This window comes from Vulpes vulpes, chromosome 15 (assembly GCF_048418805.1).
Source record: "Vulpes vulpes isolate BD-2025 chromosome 15, VulVul3, whole genome shotgun sequence".
NCBI lineage: Eukaryota > Metazoa > Chordata > Mammalia > Carnivora > Canidae > Vulpes > Vulpes vulpes.
Window position 1 is genome coordinate 94,878,731 of NC_132794.1, and position 16,019 is coordinate 94,894,749.

The 16,019-nt window shown below is 42.5% G+C and overlaps 1 protein-coding gene across 1 annotated transcript in view; it reads left to right on the forward strand.

The window, feature by feature from the left end:
• The window catches only part of SORCS3 (sortilin related VPS10 domain containing receptor 3), a 586,685-nt gene extending 571,548 nt beyond the window's left edge, over positions 1–15,137 (forward strand). The window contains exons 22-27 of the mRNA XM_072739947.1: positions 347–459; positions 3,995–4,126; positions 5,839–5,938; positions 6,930–7,035; positions 12,283–12,443; positions 13,175–15,137. Coding sequence (XP_072596048.1) covers positions 347–459; positions 3,995–4,126; positions 5,839–5,938; positions 6,930–7,035; positions 12,283–12,443; positions 13,175–13,239 — 677 coding nt within the window. The 3' untranslated portion in view covers positions 13,240–15,137. The remainder of the gene's footprint in view (positions 1–346; positions 460–3,994; positions 4,127–5,838; positions 5,939–6,929; positions 7,036–12,282; positions 12,444–13,174) is intronic.
• Positions 15,138–16,019: the final 882 nt, after the last annotated feature.

Consider the following 16,019-nt stretch of genomic DNA (forward strand, 5'->3'; position numbering starts at 1 on the left):
TCCAATCCCATCGAGCCCAGCTTAATGCTTTGTTGTTGGCTCGGCATGATACTACCAACAATAGCAAAGACTCCTCTTTCTGGAGGTTTCATACTTTCATTTCAAGTAATATCTTTTACCAGAAGAAGGGTGTAAGCTGCTAGGAACTCCTACATGGTGGGGGCATAAATCTACTTCCATTCACAAAGTCTCACCTTCTTTCAAAAGCCAAGAAACACACAGATAGGAAGGAATTTTAGGTGAGGCCACATGGAAGAGTGGACTTTTCCCTAAAGCACAATGATTTTACATCTGCTAGCCTGCTACCCCCCTCTCAGCCCTACTCATACATCTTCTGTCATTGCAGAGTATTTCCAGTCCCAACTTTTGTCATTCTCTCCAAACCTGGATTACCACAACCCTGACATTCCTGAGTGGAGGCAAGATATTGGCAATGTCATCAAGCGAGCTCTGGTTAAAGTAAGTTGGCTGTATCTCTGCTTATGTGTTAGTGTATAAAGAAAAGAACCAAATGGTCTGGTCCAGAATAAAATTTTATGGGTTAAAACCACCATTCTTCAGTTATATAAGGATTATCTCTCTGTCAAAAGAGAGACAAGAATAAGGAGAAGGAAAGGTGGAGGGAAGGGGCAGGGGAAGACAGAAAGACAGGATCCGGTGTTTGAGGATGGGAATTGGCCCTGTCTTTATACTTAATTTTTCTAATACAGGAGTTTGACCTCTTTAACGAATAATAGATGGAACACTCATTAAATCTATACAGATATCATTCACTGGGCTTGTTCTTTGCCCACCAAGGGGGTTTCTTAACCAGGTATTCAGACTCACAAGACCACCACTGGCTATGTATGACAATCAGAAGGCTACATACAGACCAGAAAACAGAACATACTATCAGAGTAATAGAATTCTAGAGTTAACCCAAGGTCAGACTGGCCTTAGAGAGCTTTCAAAGAGTTTTGTTATCCCTTTGCTCAGAACTAGGTACTAGAAGATAATGGCAAATGCAACATGGGTTTTTCAAATGTAGAGATAAGTCTAACATGCGACTAGTGGCAGAGGCATGGACAGGATTTCCAAAGAGTGTGGAGAAAAATATGATTCACTCTATCCAGGGAAATGAAGGCTTAGCCTGTTATTCCTGATTCATTAGATACTTGTGAGCTATTAGGGTGGTCTCTGCAGGGAATACTTGAACTCAGTTTTAAAGGTTACATAATGGTTAACAGAGGACAGTGTCTTTCAGGTAGAATGAACAGTATGTGCAAAGCCATGGACTACTGAAAGAGCATAGCATATTGGTGAAATGGCAGTCATTCTACAAGTTGTGAGGCCAGTGTTTCTAGACTTGAGCTAGAGTGGTTAGGGCATCTCTTGAATCATCAGAGAAGCTCAAAGGGGACTGACAGAAACCTAATAGCCCCTGGGAACTGGAAAAAAATGTTTTCTTAGTTAAGCAAAAAATGCTGACAATAGATTTATATTCAGATACCCATTGTGGTCACAGTACAAAGGACGGGCTCCTGAGGTGGGAAGTGAATAGGGTGGGGGAGAAATTTCACCATAGATGACCAGTTAAAAGAATACTGCAGGGCAGCCTGGGTGGCTCAGCAGTTTAGCGCCGCCTTCAGCCCAGGGCATGATCCTGGAGACCCAGGATCGAGTACCACATCAGGCTCCCTGCATGGAGCCTGCTTCTCCCTCTGCCTGTGTCTCTCTGCCTCTCTCTCTCCCTGTGTCTCTCATGAATAAATTAATAAAATCTTAAAAAAAAAAAAAAAAAACAAAACAAAAAAGAGTACTGAGGAGTACTGCGGTTCTCTAGACCAGACGTAACAGATCTCAAAGAGGAAAGATTCAAAAGGTACTTGGGAAGTTGAATAGTAGAATGGGTGACTAATAGGATGTAGTGGGAATGAGGAGGAGAGAAGCTTTCTGGTTCCAGAGCAGGGAGGAGATGGCCTTGCCCTTAGCAGGATCATGTCAGAGAAGCATGCTTGAGGGATACTAATGGTGTGATTTTAAAAATATATATTTATTTATTTGAGAGAGAGCAAGAGCAAGTGAGCAGGGGGAGGAACAGACTCCCTGCTGAGTGAGGGCCCTGCTGAGGCCCACTGATGCAGGACAGTATCTCATGACCTTGGGATCATGACTTGAGCCAAAATCAAGAGTTGGACATTTAGCTGACTGAGTCACCCAGGTGCCCCAGTGACGTGATGCTTTTATGTGAGTTTGGAGCACATGAGGAACAGTTGGGTGAAGATAACCGGAGGGATTGAAAATTTGGATCTGAAGGTCAATTGGATATTCCTACTGAGGGCAAAGATGTGGGGGAGCTGAGACTATGGAGGTGATTAGACCCAGGGGAGGTGAGGGGCAGGGCCAACATGAATGCTGATGCCTCCCAAGGCAGAGGAGGATGATCCAGGGAAGGACCTGGAGAAGCAACTGAGAGAAAAGAAGGAGGAGGAAAAATAGAATAATGCGAGAGAGCATTCCTGTGGGGAGTTGTCTACCAGATGATCTTCATCTTAAATCTTTTTCCAAAAAGATTATTTTTAGAAAGGGGTGGAAATGTGACTACTTTTGTACGCCTATGACTGAAACATCCAGAGTTGTGTATATTTTGTATGACTGTGTTTATTAAAAAATACTACTAGCTTTTTATAAATGACTTGGAAATTATAATAATACTAATCAATAATAATAATCAGCCATACTGGTTGATGCCTGGGCCTTAAATCTCACAAGAACCTATCCCTCAGGTGTCCCTTTGGATGGGATAAAGTGACTCTAGACACACACCTCCAGAATCCCTCCAAGGTTGCTAACTGACTGATACCCCCTGAGACCACTATCCCCTGGGACAAAGAAAAGGGTCAACCCAGCGATGGGGCACGTAGGGAAGAATAAGAGTATGGACTCTTTACGGGGGTGGCAAGGGGGATGACTCAGAGTTTTGTTTGCCTTAGGAATTTGCCTCCAGACAGAAGCTTACTTTAGCTTTTTATCGAAAAGCAATATCCTTTTACTAAACACTCAGGAACAGAAAAAAATTCACTCAGATTTCAGCATCTTAACACAACTTTTAGTGTTTTATTTTGCTTTTTTACTCTTACACATTTTTGTTTTTATAGGGTCGTAACCAAAGAAATGTAAGGAAATAGATCAGAATGCAGCTTTCATAAGTGTTTTTCCGTGTTGGCTGACTGTACTAATTGTCATCATAATGGTGAAATAACATTCTAACCGGTGATTATGCCATTATTTACTTAATTTTTTGAATATTTGAGTTTTACTCTGTTTATTTGCTATTATAAATAATGTTTTTCCTCCTGTATGTAGCTTTTGCTATATTTTGGATCATTTCCTTAGGAGAAACACTCCAAGTTACAGTTACTGAATGAAGGGTCTGAATATTTTTATGGTCTTTTGAAAAGCAAAGCGGCAGTGTGCATTGATTTTTAGTGCCGCCAGCGACAAATGAGGGAGCCTCTTAACGGAAGCCTCACCAATATTAGCAATTTTAACTTAATACAAAAAATCCTGCTTTTGTAAGTAAAAATCATGTAGCTTGGCTTCTTCTTTTTTTAAAATTTGCATTTCCCCACGTTTGCTCGTAACCTCGTATTCCTTGTTTACGGTTGGTATGTTCATGTTTTTGCCAGAAGCTCTAGTCCTCTCAGTGCAGAAAAATGGAAAATATGGGAGGAGCTTTAGCCATTGTTTCCAGTAAGCAATATTTTGAAGATCACTATGGTATTTTAGTTTCAGTAAAAATGTATGTAAGAGCCAGAGGAGGTAGCAAGACTCGTCATAGCACTTCTAAGGGGAACCCGAAAGAAAGCCTGAATATATACTGGGGCCTGTGCCTAACATGTTGTATTTAAAAACCATACATGAGCCTCATACCCAGGTGTGACTCCTTGTTGTGGACTCGGGGAGGCTGGCTTCTCCAGGGCTTCACTCTGTGGTCTAAACGTCTCTGCAGGTAACCAGTGTCCCAGAAGACCAGATCCTGGTGGCCGTGTTCCCTGGCCTCCCCACTTCAGCAGAGCTCTTCATCCTGCCCCCCAAGAACTTGACAGAGAGGAGGAAAGGCAATGAAGAGGACCTGGAACAAGTAAGTGAGGGGACACCTGGCTAGGGTACTTGCCTGTGCCTCCCCGTCTGAGGGCACACAGCCTTACCAACAGCAGAAGGGGCGGGGGACTTCCTCCCATCCGCCCAGTGGCCTGTCCATCTGTCCAGCACCCAGGGCTCCGATGAACCATCAGCCCTGTCCAGAAGATGCACCGGGGCGCTCAGCCTGCAGCATTCCCTGCACGAGAAGGGAGAGCGTCCCTGGCAGTGCTCATTCCCGCACCTGCTTTCCTGCAGCTTCCTCAGGTCTCCTGTCCAGTGACCTACCCTAGGGCGAGACACAGGACAAAGAGAGGAGTTTGAGTTTCCCTGTCCATATCTGGGATAAACCTGCTTCTTGTCCTTAAAGACCCCTCCCAGTCAATCTAAGTTCTGCTTCAGGAGAGAAAATGAACTGCTTTTAAACATGAGAGACGGATTACTTCATCTTGTTTTGACCAAGGAAAAAGCATGTCCAAAGGGACTGCTTTCCCGTCCTCCTCGGAGGGGCCTGTAGGTCCTGTGCTCGGTGCACCATCCCTGAAGTAAAGGAGCTGATTCTCCCTCTGTCACCCCCTGCTCCTACTGGGGTCTCGTGGGCCTTGCTCTGCCTCACCCTTCCCTGCCTTGCTGTGGTGCAAAGTCAGGAGAGGGAGAAAAAAGTGAGTTGAGAGGCTTCTAGACAGCGGCACAAGGCACACATTTGCCCCCACACGAGGCAGTCGTGCAGGCATGTTCTGTGTCCCCCTGCTCCTTGTCTGGCTGTCACCTCATCCCATGGCCATCCACAGTCCTCCTCGGACAGCACAGAGGCCGGCAGGGTTAGTTTCCCTGGAAAATAAAGCAGATCCTTGCGTTGCAGGGCTGCATATCAAAGTTGGCCAGAAATAAATTCAGCTTCTCAATGCATGCATCACTTTTACAAGACCTCTTTATTCTGAAATAGCAAGTGGCATGTGTGAACTATATTTGGAAGCTACAATATCCATCCGTTTAGATAAATAGGTAATTACGGTGATGAATAGCAGCTGTGATATTAAGGCGCGCATACAGCCAGATAAGAGTTAGGGACCACAGCCCAAGCTGGCCTCGGCTTTCATGTGGGAATTACAGAGTGATTAAATCGATGTTATGTGTTCCGAGACTTGCCGGGGAAAAGTAAAGAGGAAAAATTATCCCATAAAAAGAAGGCCGCTTCTGCTTTGATGTCTGCTTCCCATTGTCTCCCAAAGAGAAAAAGCAGAGGAGTGGGATGGGGACATACATGCCCACTTTAATCCTGGCAGGGGCCTCTCTACACTGTGTGTGTTACTTCATTAGATTAAAGAACTAATGATAGGTTGATGTCCTTTCATTGGAAACCACAATAGGTTGTGCTATGGTGAGTTATAAAGGCATGGATGAAAAAGCACTGAAGCAGGGCTTACGTGAAGCATCAATGTCTGTTATCAACTCTAATTCACTAAGTGACTTTGGATGCACCTTTCTCTGTCTCCCTCTGCTCTCCAGTATGAGCCAGGAACACCAACTACTTCCTTGGCCTCACAGGGCTCCAAGGGCTATGAGAACCACATTGATGAAAATGTGCCAATATCCTGTCTCCTGACTGAACTCGGTCATTGGTTGTCTAGTGACCTTGGCTTCTTGCTCCATGAGGGAGTGCTGTCTCATGCCATGTCTTTCTGTGCACCTCTCTCTCTCTTTTTGTTCCAGATTGTAGAGATGCTGTTTAATGCTCTAAACCAAAACTTGGTTCAGTTTGAGCTGAAGCCCGGGGTTCAAGTCATTGTGTATGTCACACAGCTGACACTAGGTGAGTGCCTGCTGGGATACAGGGAGAAATGGGCATGGTGATCTGTTATCCTGAGGAGAAAGGGGAGGAGATAATTAGCAGACACTTCTCCACAAATGCCTGAAAATAGCTCTGTGGGCAGGGCTCATGTGTGTAGTGATGGTGACGAAAGATTAATCACATCTTTCTTGGGGCTTCCTGTTGAGGTGGCAAGAAGACTTAATTAGAGGTAGCTTTGCTATTGAATCCCTGGATGACCTTTGGGAAAAGCTACAATTTCTTTGGGCTTTGACTTAATTGTTCTTTCTTTGTTTGTTTGTTTTCATCTGCAACAGTCTGGATTATAGCAGGTCATCCTCAGGGTCTCTTAAATTCTGCGATTCTCTGATTCCATTAATCTTGTTTGGGAGGCCAAATGAGATAACTTTAAAATTCTTTTTGATTTTCAATAGGTAAATCTAAATTGATGCAGGGATCAGCTCTAGTGATTGATTTATAAAAAGAATTAAGTGTATGTCTCATTGGGCTCTCTCTCTAAGAGAGCCTATTTGCTAAATATCTCATATTAATATAAGACTTTTCAGATGTGGAGGTTCTAAATGTGCCCACCCAGCAGTGTTTTAGCAGAACAATGTAAAGGAACAAAATGAAACATTGCATCAATATTTAATGCAAAGGGGCCACCCATAATTATGTCGACAGGCACTCAGCCTGTCTAAGAGAAAGAGCATTCAAGTCCTTGTACTCCCTTCAGCTAGATACCCATTGCTCAATTTACACCAAGAATCATAAGTTTCCCCAGGCAGAGCTGAGAGGTTTACTTGTCCTCAGAAGCTGTGATTGAGAATACTATTTTCATATTAAAACCAAACTTCCTATGCCCAGATAGCATACAGTGCAGGGCAGTTGGAGACTAAATGTAAGAATGCAACCTCAGCTGGCCTCCTTTCTCCAATGGGAAATCCTTCCATCTAGTAGCTTCCAAGTAAGCCATCTGCTTTTTCCTCCTTAGCTCCGTTGGTGGACTCCAGTGCTGGGCACAGCAGCTCGGCCATGCTTATGCTCTTGTCAGTGGTATTTGTCGGCCTGGCTGTGTTTTTGATCTACAAGTTTAAAAGGTATGGCTACTCTCACTCAATTTTGATATTGGGGCTAGATTCTTGGATGCTGATTCTTCCTATAGCCAACATTCCTAAACTCATTCCAAATATGTGAAATTAATTATCTTCGAAGCTCTGTTTGGCATTGGGGGAAAGCAGGAATGGTTGAAGGTCAAGGAATAAATGGGTTTAAGAATCTGAACTCTATCCAATTTATACATATATTGAGTTAGGAAAATAAAAGATAACCTATGAAATCAATTTATTTTCTTCAAGAGAAGTGGAAAGAGTTTTCAAACCTCACCTAAATTTCTAAAGTAAGGTTTTGGATTTTTAGGAGCTTTTCTAAAAATTTTTTAGAAATTTAGCTGATTTTCTACAGCCTAACGCCCGTTCAGGGTGGTTACTTAACCATCTACTTAGATGAAATGCAGCGGAAATCTGGAGCCACATGGACACATACAAATACACATTTTCTTATCTTGTATTATAGCTGCCTGGTCTCTCTGTGTAAATTTGCATGCCAAAAATATTCAACCTTTATCTCTGTCCTTCTTTTGCCTGTTTCTAAAGGGCAATTGATCAGGAAAACCAAACTTCACATGTATTCAGAAATTATATTTGAAGGCCACAGGAGGAGTGACATCACAGGATACTTATTAAAACATGAAATTGAAATCAATAATTCTGTACCTTTATTTATATAATGTAGAACTTCTACCAAATGGTGGTCCTGGTTCAGAGTATGAGCTCTGTAATCAGACAGACCCAATTTTAACTTCACATCTGTAGCTTTGGGCAACTGAATCTGCCTCCCTAAGCTTTAGTCTCTTTGTCTGTAAAATAGAGAAAACAAGTTACTAGGCTTGCTATAGAAGGTAAATATAATACTATCTATGCCTGGTATATACTAAATAATTGACAATGCCAAGCTACTACAGGTAACAGAGAACATGACTTCCAAAGGTATCTTCTGTGTCATAACATGGCATATGGTAGGCTCTCAAAAAATCATATCAGTGGCATGGAGATGTGCTTCATAAAAAAACTGGTTAAAGTAAAAATGTCATTAATTATTCTGAAAGCAAAACTTGGTCCTGGGAGTCATCCTAGACACTGAAGGTAATGCTTTTAGATTTTGATAACCATCAGATGTAAAGGTACCTTCCTCCACCCTCTCTCCCAGACCTCCTTAGCTACCCTGTGGTGCATAACTCAGGCTTCAAGTTTTCCTCGATATACATCTCAGCATTACCAAACTAGCAGGAAGCCTTCAACACTCTCCATATCAGGACAGAGTGAACTTTACCTTCCTACTCAATCACTAGACCAGTGTGTGAGTCCCTATTATCTTGGATCAAGATATGTGAACCTACCTGCCTATGTTGCCTTTGAAGATGGAAACAAACCTTCATATCACAAGTAGAGAACAAAGATTCTATAATAGAAACAGTCTAGTCAAGGCAACACTCACTCATGGATATACCTCAGTTACATGCAGAGTACACTTTTATTCATCCAAGGATTTGATTGTGGGGAAGCCCAGTGGTCGCTGGAGCTTCAAGATCAACTAAACCAAATTTGTCACCTTCTGGCTTCTAGAATCTCGTGCTTGCTGAGGACAATAGCCAGTAGAAGTCCTGCAGAAAGGTATTTGTGTCAGGCATTTCCAAACTAAGGCAAGACATCCTGTGACTTAGGAGGTTTTCTGTTGTCTTACCAATGCTGCTAAACATTCTAGACAGTCAATATATTAATGTAGGCATCTCGAAATGTGTACATTGGAATTCTTGAATCTCTGCCATGTAATAATGACATCTCTGAATTCTTCTACCTCTGTAATCTCCAGTATCAGCCAATTCTTTCTCTGTCCCTGGCAGTGAATAGTGTAGTTAAGGCCAGAAGGAACATATACCACTCAAACTGGATGCACAGTGGAGTCCACCAAGTATAACCAGTCATCAATTACCTTTTCTGGAAGTTTTCTCCCAGGGCTAGAGCCCTTTGGTTGAGGTTCTATTGGATCTTCTTTTATTTCTTTGGTCTTCTTGTTCTCCACATCACCTGGACCTCTATAGTGATGGCGCTGTGTAGGGTGCCTGGCCTGCTGACCAGTAAAGGTCAGGTTCTTCTTATCTGTGCTTCCCAGACCCTCCTTTGTTTCTTGAATTGCTGTCCCATAGAACTTTCTGTGATGCTGACAGTGTACCGTAATCTGTCCTGCCCAATACAATAACCACTTGTATGTCTGAGGACCTGAATTTTAAATTTTATTTAACTTTAATTAATTTAAATATAAATCTCTGCACCTGGCTGGCAAATATTCAGTACATCCAGAGAAAGGGCAGTTCTGTTTCTGTTTCCAGATCACTGGCCAGGCTGTTTTCAGACCTAATACTTTTCTCTGTGTTATCATTAGCATTAACTCATTACACCACTTATCTATTCAACAAACATTTACTGAGTGCCCCCATGTGCCAGGCACTGAGAAAAATCTCAGTGCCCCCAGTGCCCATTTAGCAGGGGAAGGAGAAGAGACTTACCATGAGCTCCAAGCTTCCTTTAAATAAATATCACCGTTTCTCACATTTGATATTATTCTTGGATAGCTAATTATTGAAAAATCTGCCCAACAAGACTTTCTCTCTATACTGTAGATCTGGGAATTTTTTCTGGTTATCCAAGAAAACTTTTGAGATTTTATATATTTTTCTGGCCTTTTTTTTTTAGCATGTCTTTCATCATGGTCTGAAACATACTTGCTTCAGAGAAATATAGAGAGACCTAAATTGCCTCCTATAGGCTCCTAACACTTAGAGCTGGAGCAAATAAAAATGGAGGTTTTTATAGGTAACTTGGTTGATCCATCTTCCTTCTCTTAATCAAACTGATATGAATGTGTAGGCCAAGAGATCTCCCTAAATCTATTTTCCACCTTTCTTACCTGCAGAAATTGGGCTTAATCTAATATTCTCATTAGTTCTTCAAGTACATATGTTAAATGAAAAGTAATTCAACAGGTTTTTAAAACGTAAACATTATGACATAAAATTGTTTCCCTCCCACCCAACTATGAAAAATGTTCAAAAAATCTGCCTGTTCTTTAGAGATTAAAGATTATCTTTAAATAATAAAGAGAACAGTCTTTATAAGGGCAGATTTATCCAAATCCTCACAAGTATCACCAGGAAAGCAGGAAGAGGGAGGCAGTGAACTCTGACTACTTCTGAAGTACACAAACTTGTGTGATCAGGAATAGTTTGACTGCCTCCAGCACCTAATAAATATTACAGCTGATCCCAACGTTCATGAGTAATATGTACTTTTATGATTAGAAGAAATCTAAGTCATTAGGCTGCATTTCTATTTAGATAAGAGGAAAGTAAGGGCCAGCATGAATTTTTAATTATACATATTTAGAGAGCCTGAGATTTGCTGCCTCACATAGAATCTATTCATTTAAGGTCCTTGTAAATTATATTGAGCTGGTTTAGACCAGTAGGAGTCACAAGGACACCTCTCTTAATGTATGAAAAGTGACCAGTAAAGGAACAAAAACTGAATGTAAAGGAGTGGTAGAAACCACTCATGTTTCATACCTATTTTTGGATCCTTCCAAATGAATTAGCTACAAGCTAATTAGCTACAAGCAAACCTTATTAAATGGCCCCACACTCTCCTAATTGGGGTTGGAGTGGAGAAAAGGAAGGTTGAAGCTTGAAGACACCACTGCCTTGTACTAGGGCAACAGAGTGATTCTCCTTTGGAAAATTACAGTATGTTCTGGATTGGGATGGGTATTGGATGTTTTAAGTTTTAATAATATCATTGCCCTTGATGAGCTTCAGGAAATATTTGGAATTCAATCCAATTTCCCCACCATTTAATGGGCAAGAGAGGTTTCTTTTAGAGATAATATTCCAAGGTAAAAATGTGGTCTTTCTGTTTGAGGATCTACTATATGAAATAGAAAGAGCACAAGTTTTGAGGTCATCTGTTCATTCATTCAACAAATACTTACTGAATATCAACCACATGCCAAGCACTGGGCTAAGTTGCACCTATAGCAGAGAAGACAGAGAACATGAACCCAGCACATATAGGGCTTTTAGTGTAATGGGAAACAAAGTCAGCAGACTTACCTTTTATATAGCCCTAAACCCAGCACCCTATTCATTTCTTTCATAAACATTGTCCCATAATTCTATATTTATCACAGGAGAGGTAGGGTGGGCAGGAGAGGCCTCTCAGAGCTATGCTCTGAAGGAAAAAAAAGGACACCATCCTGAGAAGACTAGAAGGATGAGGGGGGCTGAGTTTGATGTCCTAGATTATTGCAACTCAAAGTTTGGGGATCAGACCATCAGCCTCAGCATCACCCAGGAGCTTGGCAGAAATGCACCATTTCACCCCATCCATCCAGGCCTATTGAGTCACAAATGCATGTTAGCAAGAACCTGGGTGAGAAAGAAGCACATTAAAGTCTGAGAAGCACTGGGTTAGAGGGATTCACAGGATGCTACAGACCTGGGACCCAGTAGGTCAGGGGATACAGAAAGGCGTCAGAAGATGAATCCTCCTAGAAAATTTCAGTCTCAACCGCCCACTCCTCCAACCTCAAGTCTTTCTGCCTTGTTTCCAAAGCTACAACCTTTGTGTCTTTGAAGGAGATTATTTAGCTTCTCTTAAACCTTGCCTTTCTCCTTTCCACAATCCTACAAGGAAGCTATTGTTATTCCCATCAAGCAGATGAGGAAACTGAGTACCCAAGTATTTCAGATCTTTGGCCCATGGACAGTGTTCCAAAAATAGTAGCAATGGCTAGAGGCCTTTTCTTTCTTGGCTCTTCATAAGGGAAACCAATGTGAATTGATTAAATTGATACAATCTTAGAAAAAGATGTCTTTTCACAGTGGTATGATCTGATGAGTCTCAAAGTCCAGCTCCTTGAAAAACTTAACAATGGAGAAGTATTTTGAGGGTTCTAGTGCCTACCTGCTCAATGGCATCAGCCTTATGTTTACACCTGCTTGGTTTACCCCAGAAGAAGGTGTATTCCTCTGGGAATTCTGTGGTTTACATCTCCCCTCGGTGTCTGGTCTCTGGCCTTGTGTTGCTTGGCCTCATGGCTACAGTGTCTAGGTGACCAGCCCCTTTCCCTGACATTGGCCTATCCTATAAATAGCTTCTTCCTCCCCTGAAGGCCCAGAATCTCCCAATGGCCCAAGGTTGGAGTATCCTGTGATCATAATCTGATTTTTGTAGGAAAATCCCTTGGATTAACATCTATGCCCAAGTCCAACACGACAAGGAGCAGGAGATGATTGGGTCAGTAAGCCAAAGTGAGAACGCCCCCAAAATCACACTCAGTGACTTCACCGAGCCCGAGGAACTGCTGGACAAAGAGCTGGACACCCGGGTCATAGGTATGTGTGCTGGTACCTCCAAGCCCCCGTGTCCTCTGTCCTCCACACATAAGGGCAGTCAGCCCACGGGGCCTGTCCTTCAGCAAGTACCAGACTGGAGGTGATGGGGTGGGAAACAGCTGACTACAGAGGCACAATCATGTTTTAAAATTTGTCTGCTACCTCTGGCTACATGAAAGTGGAGGGCTTTTTTTTTTTTTTTTTTTCCCTTAGAAGTAGACCAAGATTAAAAGTGCTGGAGTCAGATTAGGGGAGGGATGAGGCCAACTATCCATTACTGTTGGGATTTTTTTTTTCTATGAAACAAAAGCAGTAAATGTCCTAATGAATAACCAGATGCATACAGGCTCTGGCAAATTCCTCATCTGTCAAATGGGAATAATAGTACCTATCTTCTAAAATTGTGGTGATACCGAAATGATAGTACGGCATTAACATAGCACCTGTCACACCACAAGTGTTCACTGCACGTTGCCTCTTACTGTCGTTATCAGTAGTGTGTGAGATGGCAAGGCATCGCTCCTCCCTTGTGTGCTGGTGTGGGAGCTGGTGCACTTTAAACACAGGTGACCTAAGTCAACAAGCTGCTAGGATAGACCATCCAGGTGTCCCGTTTATAATAAATGCATATTAAACACCTGTTCGAGTTAGCTTGATATTTAGCAGTAAATAAAACAGACGAAGATCCTTGCCCTTGTGAAACTGATCCTCTTTGCTTCTCTCCTCCGCAGGAGGCATTGCCACCATTGCAAACAGCGAAAGCACAAAGGAGATCCCCAACTGCACTAGCGTTTAACACCAACAAGCCACGTGGTCAACCATCTTTCTGACTTTATTTTTGATGATTACTATGACTATTATTATGGGAAAACGAAAATGTCTTTTTTACCTTTTGTTTACCAAGGGTCCCTCCATAAATAGCAGGCAGATGCTTAGCTTTGGGAGGCAAAGGCATTCTTAGCTGATTAAAATGAGACAAAAGGAATAAATGGCTGTATTTGTGCTAAGGGCAAAGGATGCATCTTCCCATGGCTTTCTTGCTTTGTTCTGCCACTGACCATGTGAAGACTCTTTTTCCTTGTGGTCTATCTTCCCCCCCCCCTTTTTTTTATTGTTTAAGTTTGGTTGGCTTTTCATTAAACTCCCATGTCCCCACCCACCCACCCATCATCACTAACACCCTCCCCCCAGCACACACACCTAAAACACAGACCATTTCCCAGCTAGATCTGCAGGAGGTGGGTTGGTGGGGAGTGAAAGTTGCTGCAGAAAGTGTGCACACCTCTACGAAAGATGCCCTGCCTCGTGCATGTCAATAGCGAGGCTACAGGTGGCTTACTGTATATAATTACAATGTAAATAGCTTTTTATTTCCTAAGAAATAATTTAATGTTTAGTAAAAAAGAAAACAGAAAAAAGAAAGATGCGTGTGTTGGCTTATGCACTCACCCTCAGAGCTGACCAACCCCCAGGCCTGCGAGACGTGTTGGGTTCTGGATGCTCTCCAGTTGTCTGTCACACATAACTCTTGCATCTCTGTATCCATGCCATAGCTGGTTTCTACTTATGTATATAAAGGGGGGCGGGGGGAGGGCTTCTTTGGGACAATTAGTAAAGGAAGGATTAGAGTGACATCCTAGAACAAGGGGTCTTTTTGTGCCATCAGTGACATAGAAGAAGTTGCAAGAGGAAGCCCACCAGAGACTTCAAACTGAGACGCAGGTAGGGAAACAAGGCTTCCCCTCCAAAAGGAAAGCATTGAGGATATTTATCAGCCTGAGAAGATGCTTTTCTGTAAAGAAGGTTGGCCATAGGTCTGAAAGTGACAGCAATTTCTGCTTTCTGGTTGGGTGCCGTGGGAATGTATAATCCTTATGGAGAATTCATGGGCTATTTTGAGCTCCGAAAAGTCCCCTGGGCACCTGGCGAGGCCTAGTGAGTGCATCTGGGCACAGGATGATCAGTGAGGTTGGGAGGGACGTGGCATTGGTGGCATCATGAGTCCATGTAAGCCCTGCAGGCCAAATAGGGGGCTAGCCTTTAACGATATTAGTCAAAGATGATTTTAGCAATGCTGTGCTATTTGCTTGTCAGATGTACACAACTTCCTTACAGTCAAATGTCTGCCTTCACTTCCCTTAAGCTAGTTCTTGCCCCTGAGGCGTGTGGCTTTCCAAGCCAGCTTTCTCGTTTCCAGCACCCCAGCCCCTCCACACATTCGCACACTCCACTTCTGTTCCGTAGGGTCACTTCAAGCCATGCCGTCAGCATTGTTTTCTTTACAGGCTCAGCCTGAGTCCACTTGTTTTAAAAAATGATATACTGTATATATATATGGGAGGAAAGGCCGGATTTTGTACCTGTTAATTTTTTGTGAGAGATCCTTTGCGTTCTTCTCTGTGAGATGCTGAGAGAATGCGACCTAGAGAAATCCGACCGTCTACAGCATAGATCGGGATGAGGAGTGTTTCTAAAGATCCTGCTTTTTTGTTCCAAGGGTTAAATGGGGCAGACAATTGCAATACTTGTACTAAATACTGGAATACAAATGCATGAGTCATGTCTATATATACAGTATATGTACATATACTGTTCTTGATTTTATTGTTCCATTTGAATATTTCTACTGTAAAAAAAAAAAGACAGTGGTTTTGAAATTGTTGAAAATAAATGTATTTTTGTACATCAAAGCTACATACCTGGCTGAGATTTTTCTCTTTGGGCTGTTTTCTTCACCTAGTGCTATTAGTCAACTATCACTGCAGTAATGCTACATGGCCAAGAACAAAACAAAACAAATATCTTATGACCCCGATATGTATGTTTTACTGGTGAATCTCCAGGTTGGTTGTGGTTTGGATGATTGCCATCAAAACTGACCAGGCTCTCCTGAATCAGTCAGGATTTTGGCTTCAGTTGGGGTCCAGGTTTCCTCCATGAGTTGTCATCGTCTGGGACCAGCAGCCACCCAGAGCATGGTTTTTCATGGCTGATTACAGAATTCCAAGTGAGACCAGCACAATACTCCATGCCTGTGAGGCTGTGGGTCACTGTGCTTACCATCACCTACCTTCTGTTGACTAAAGGACACCACGTGGCCACACCCAGCATCTGTAGGCCAGGAAATAGACTCTGCCTCCTCTGGCATGAGGCACCACCAAGATACCTGACAACAGTGTGGATATAGAATTCCAGTCTGGGGGAGGGCATGACGAACTGAGAACAAGAGTAACAATAGTTCAGTCTACTCTACTTATTCATTTGCTGTGGTCCTGTAGGGAGCTTTCATCAGATGGCTCATTTTCAAATTTCCCAACCCAATATTTGTGGTCAAGATTTTTGAGCAGAAGGCTTGGTCACCACAAGGCCTTCAAGTGGCATCAGATCCCAGAGTGGTAGATAGACCATGCAGGCCTTGAAGACTTTAGCAGAGGAAATGAAGAGGAAAGGGAACCGAGAAGACATATATTCTTTTTTTCACTATTATTATTTTAACCTTTTTAATGCTGTTTGATGCATCAAACCAGCAACAGATCTTTTCTTGCCCACTGCTGAATAAGGAATTTGGAAGAATGA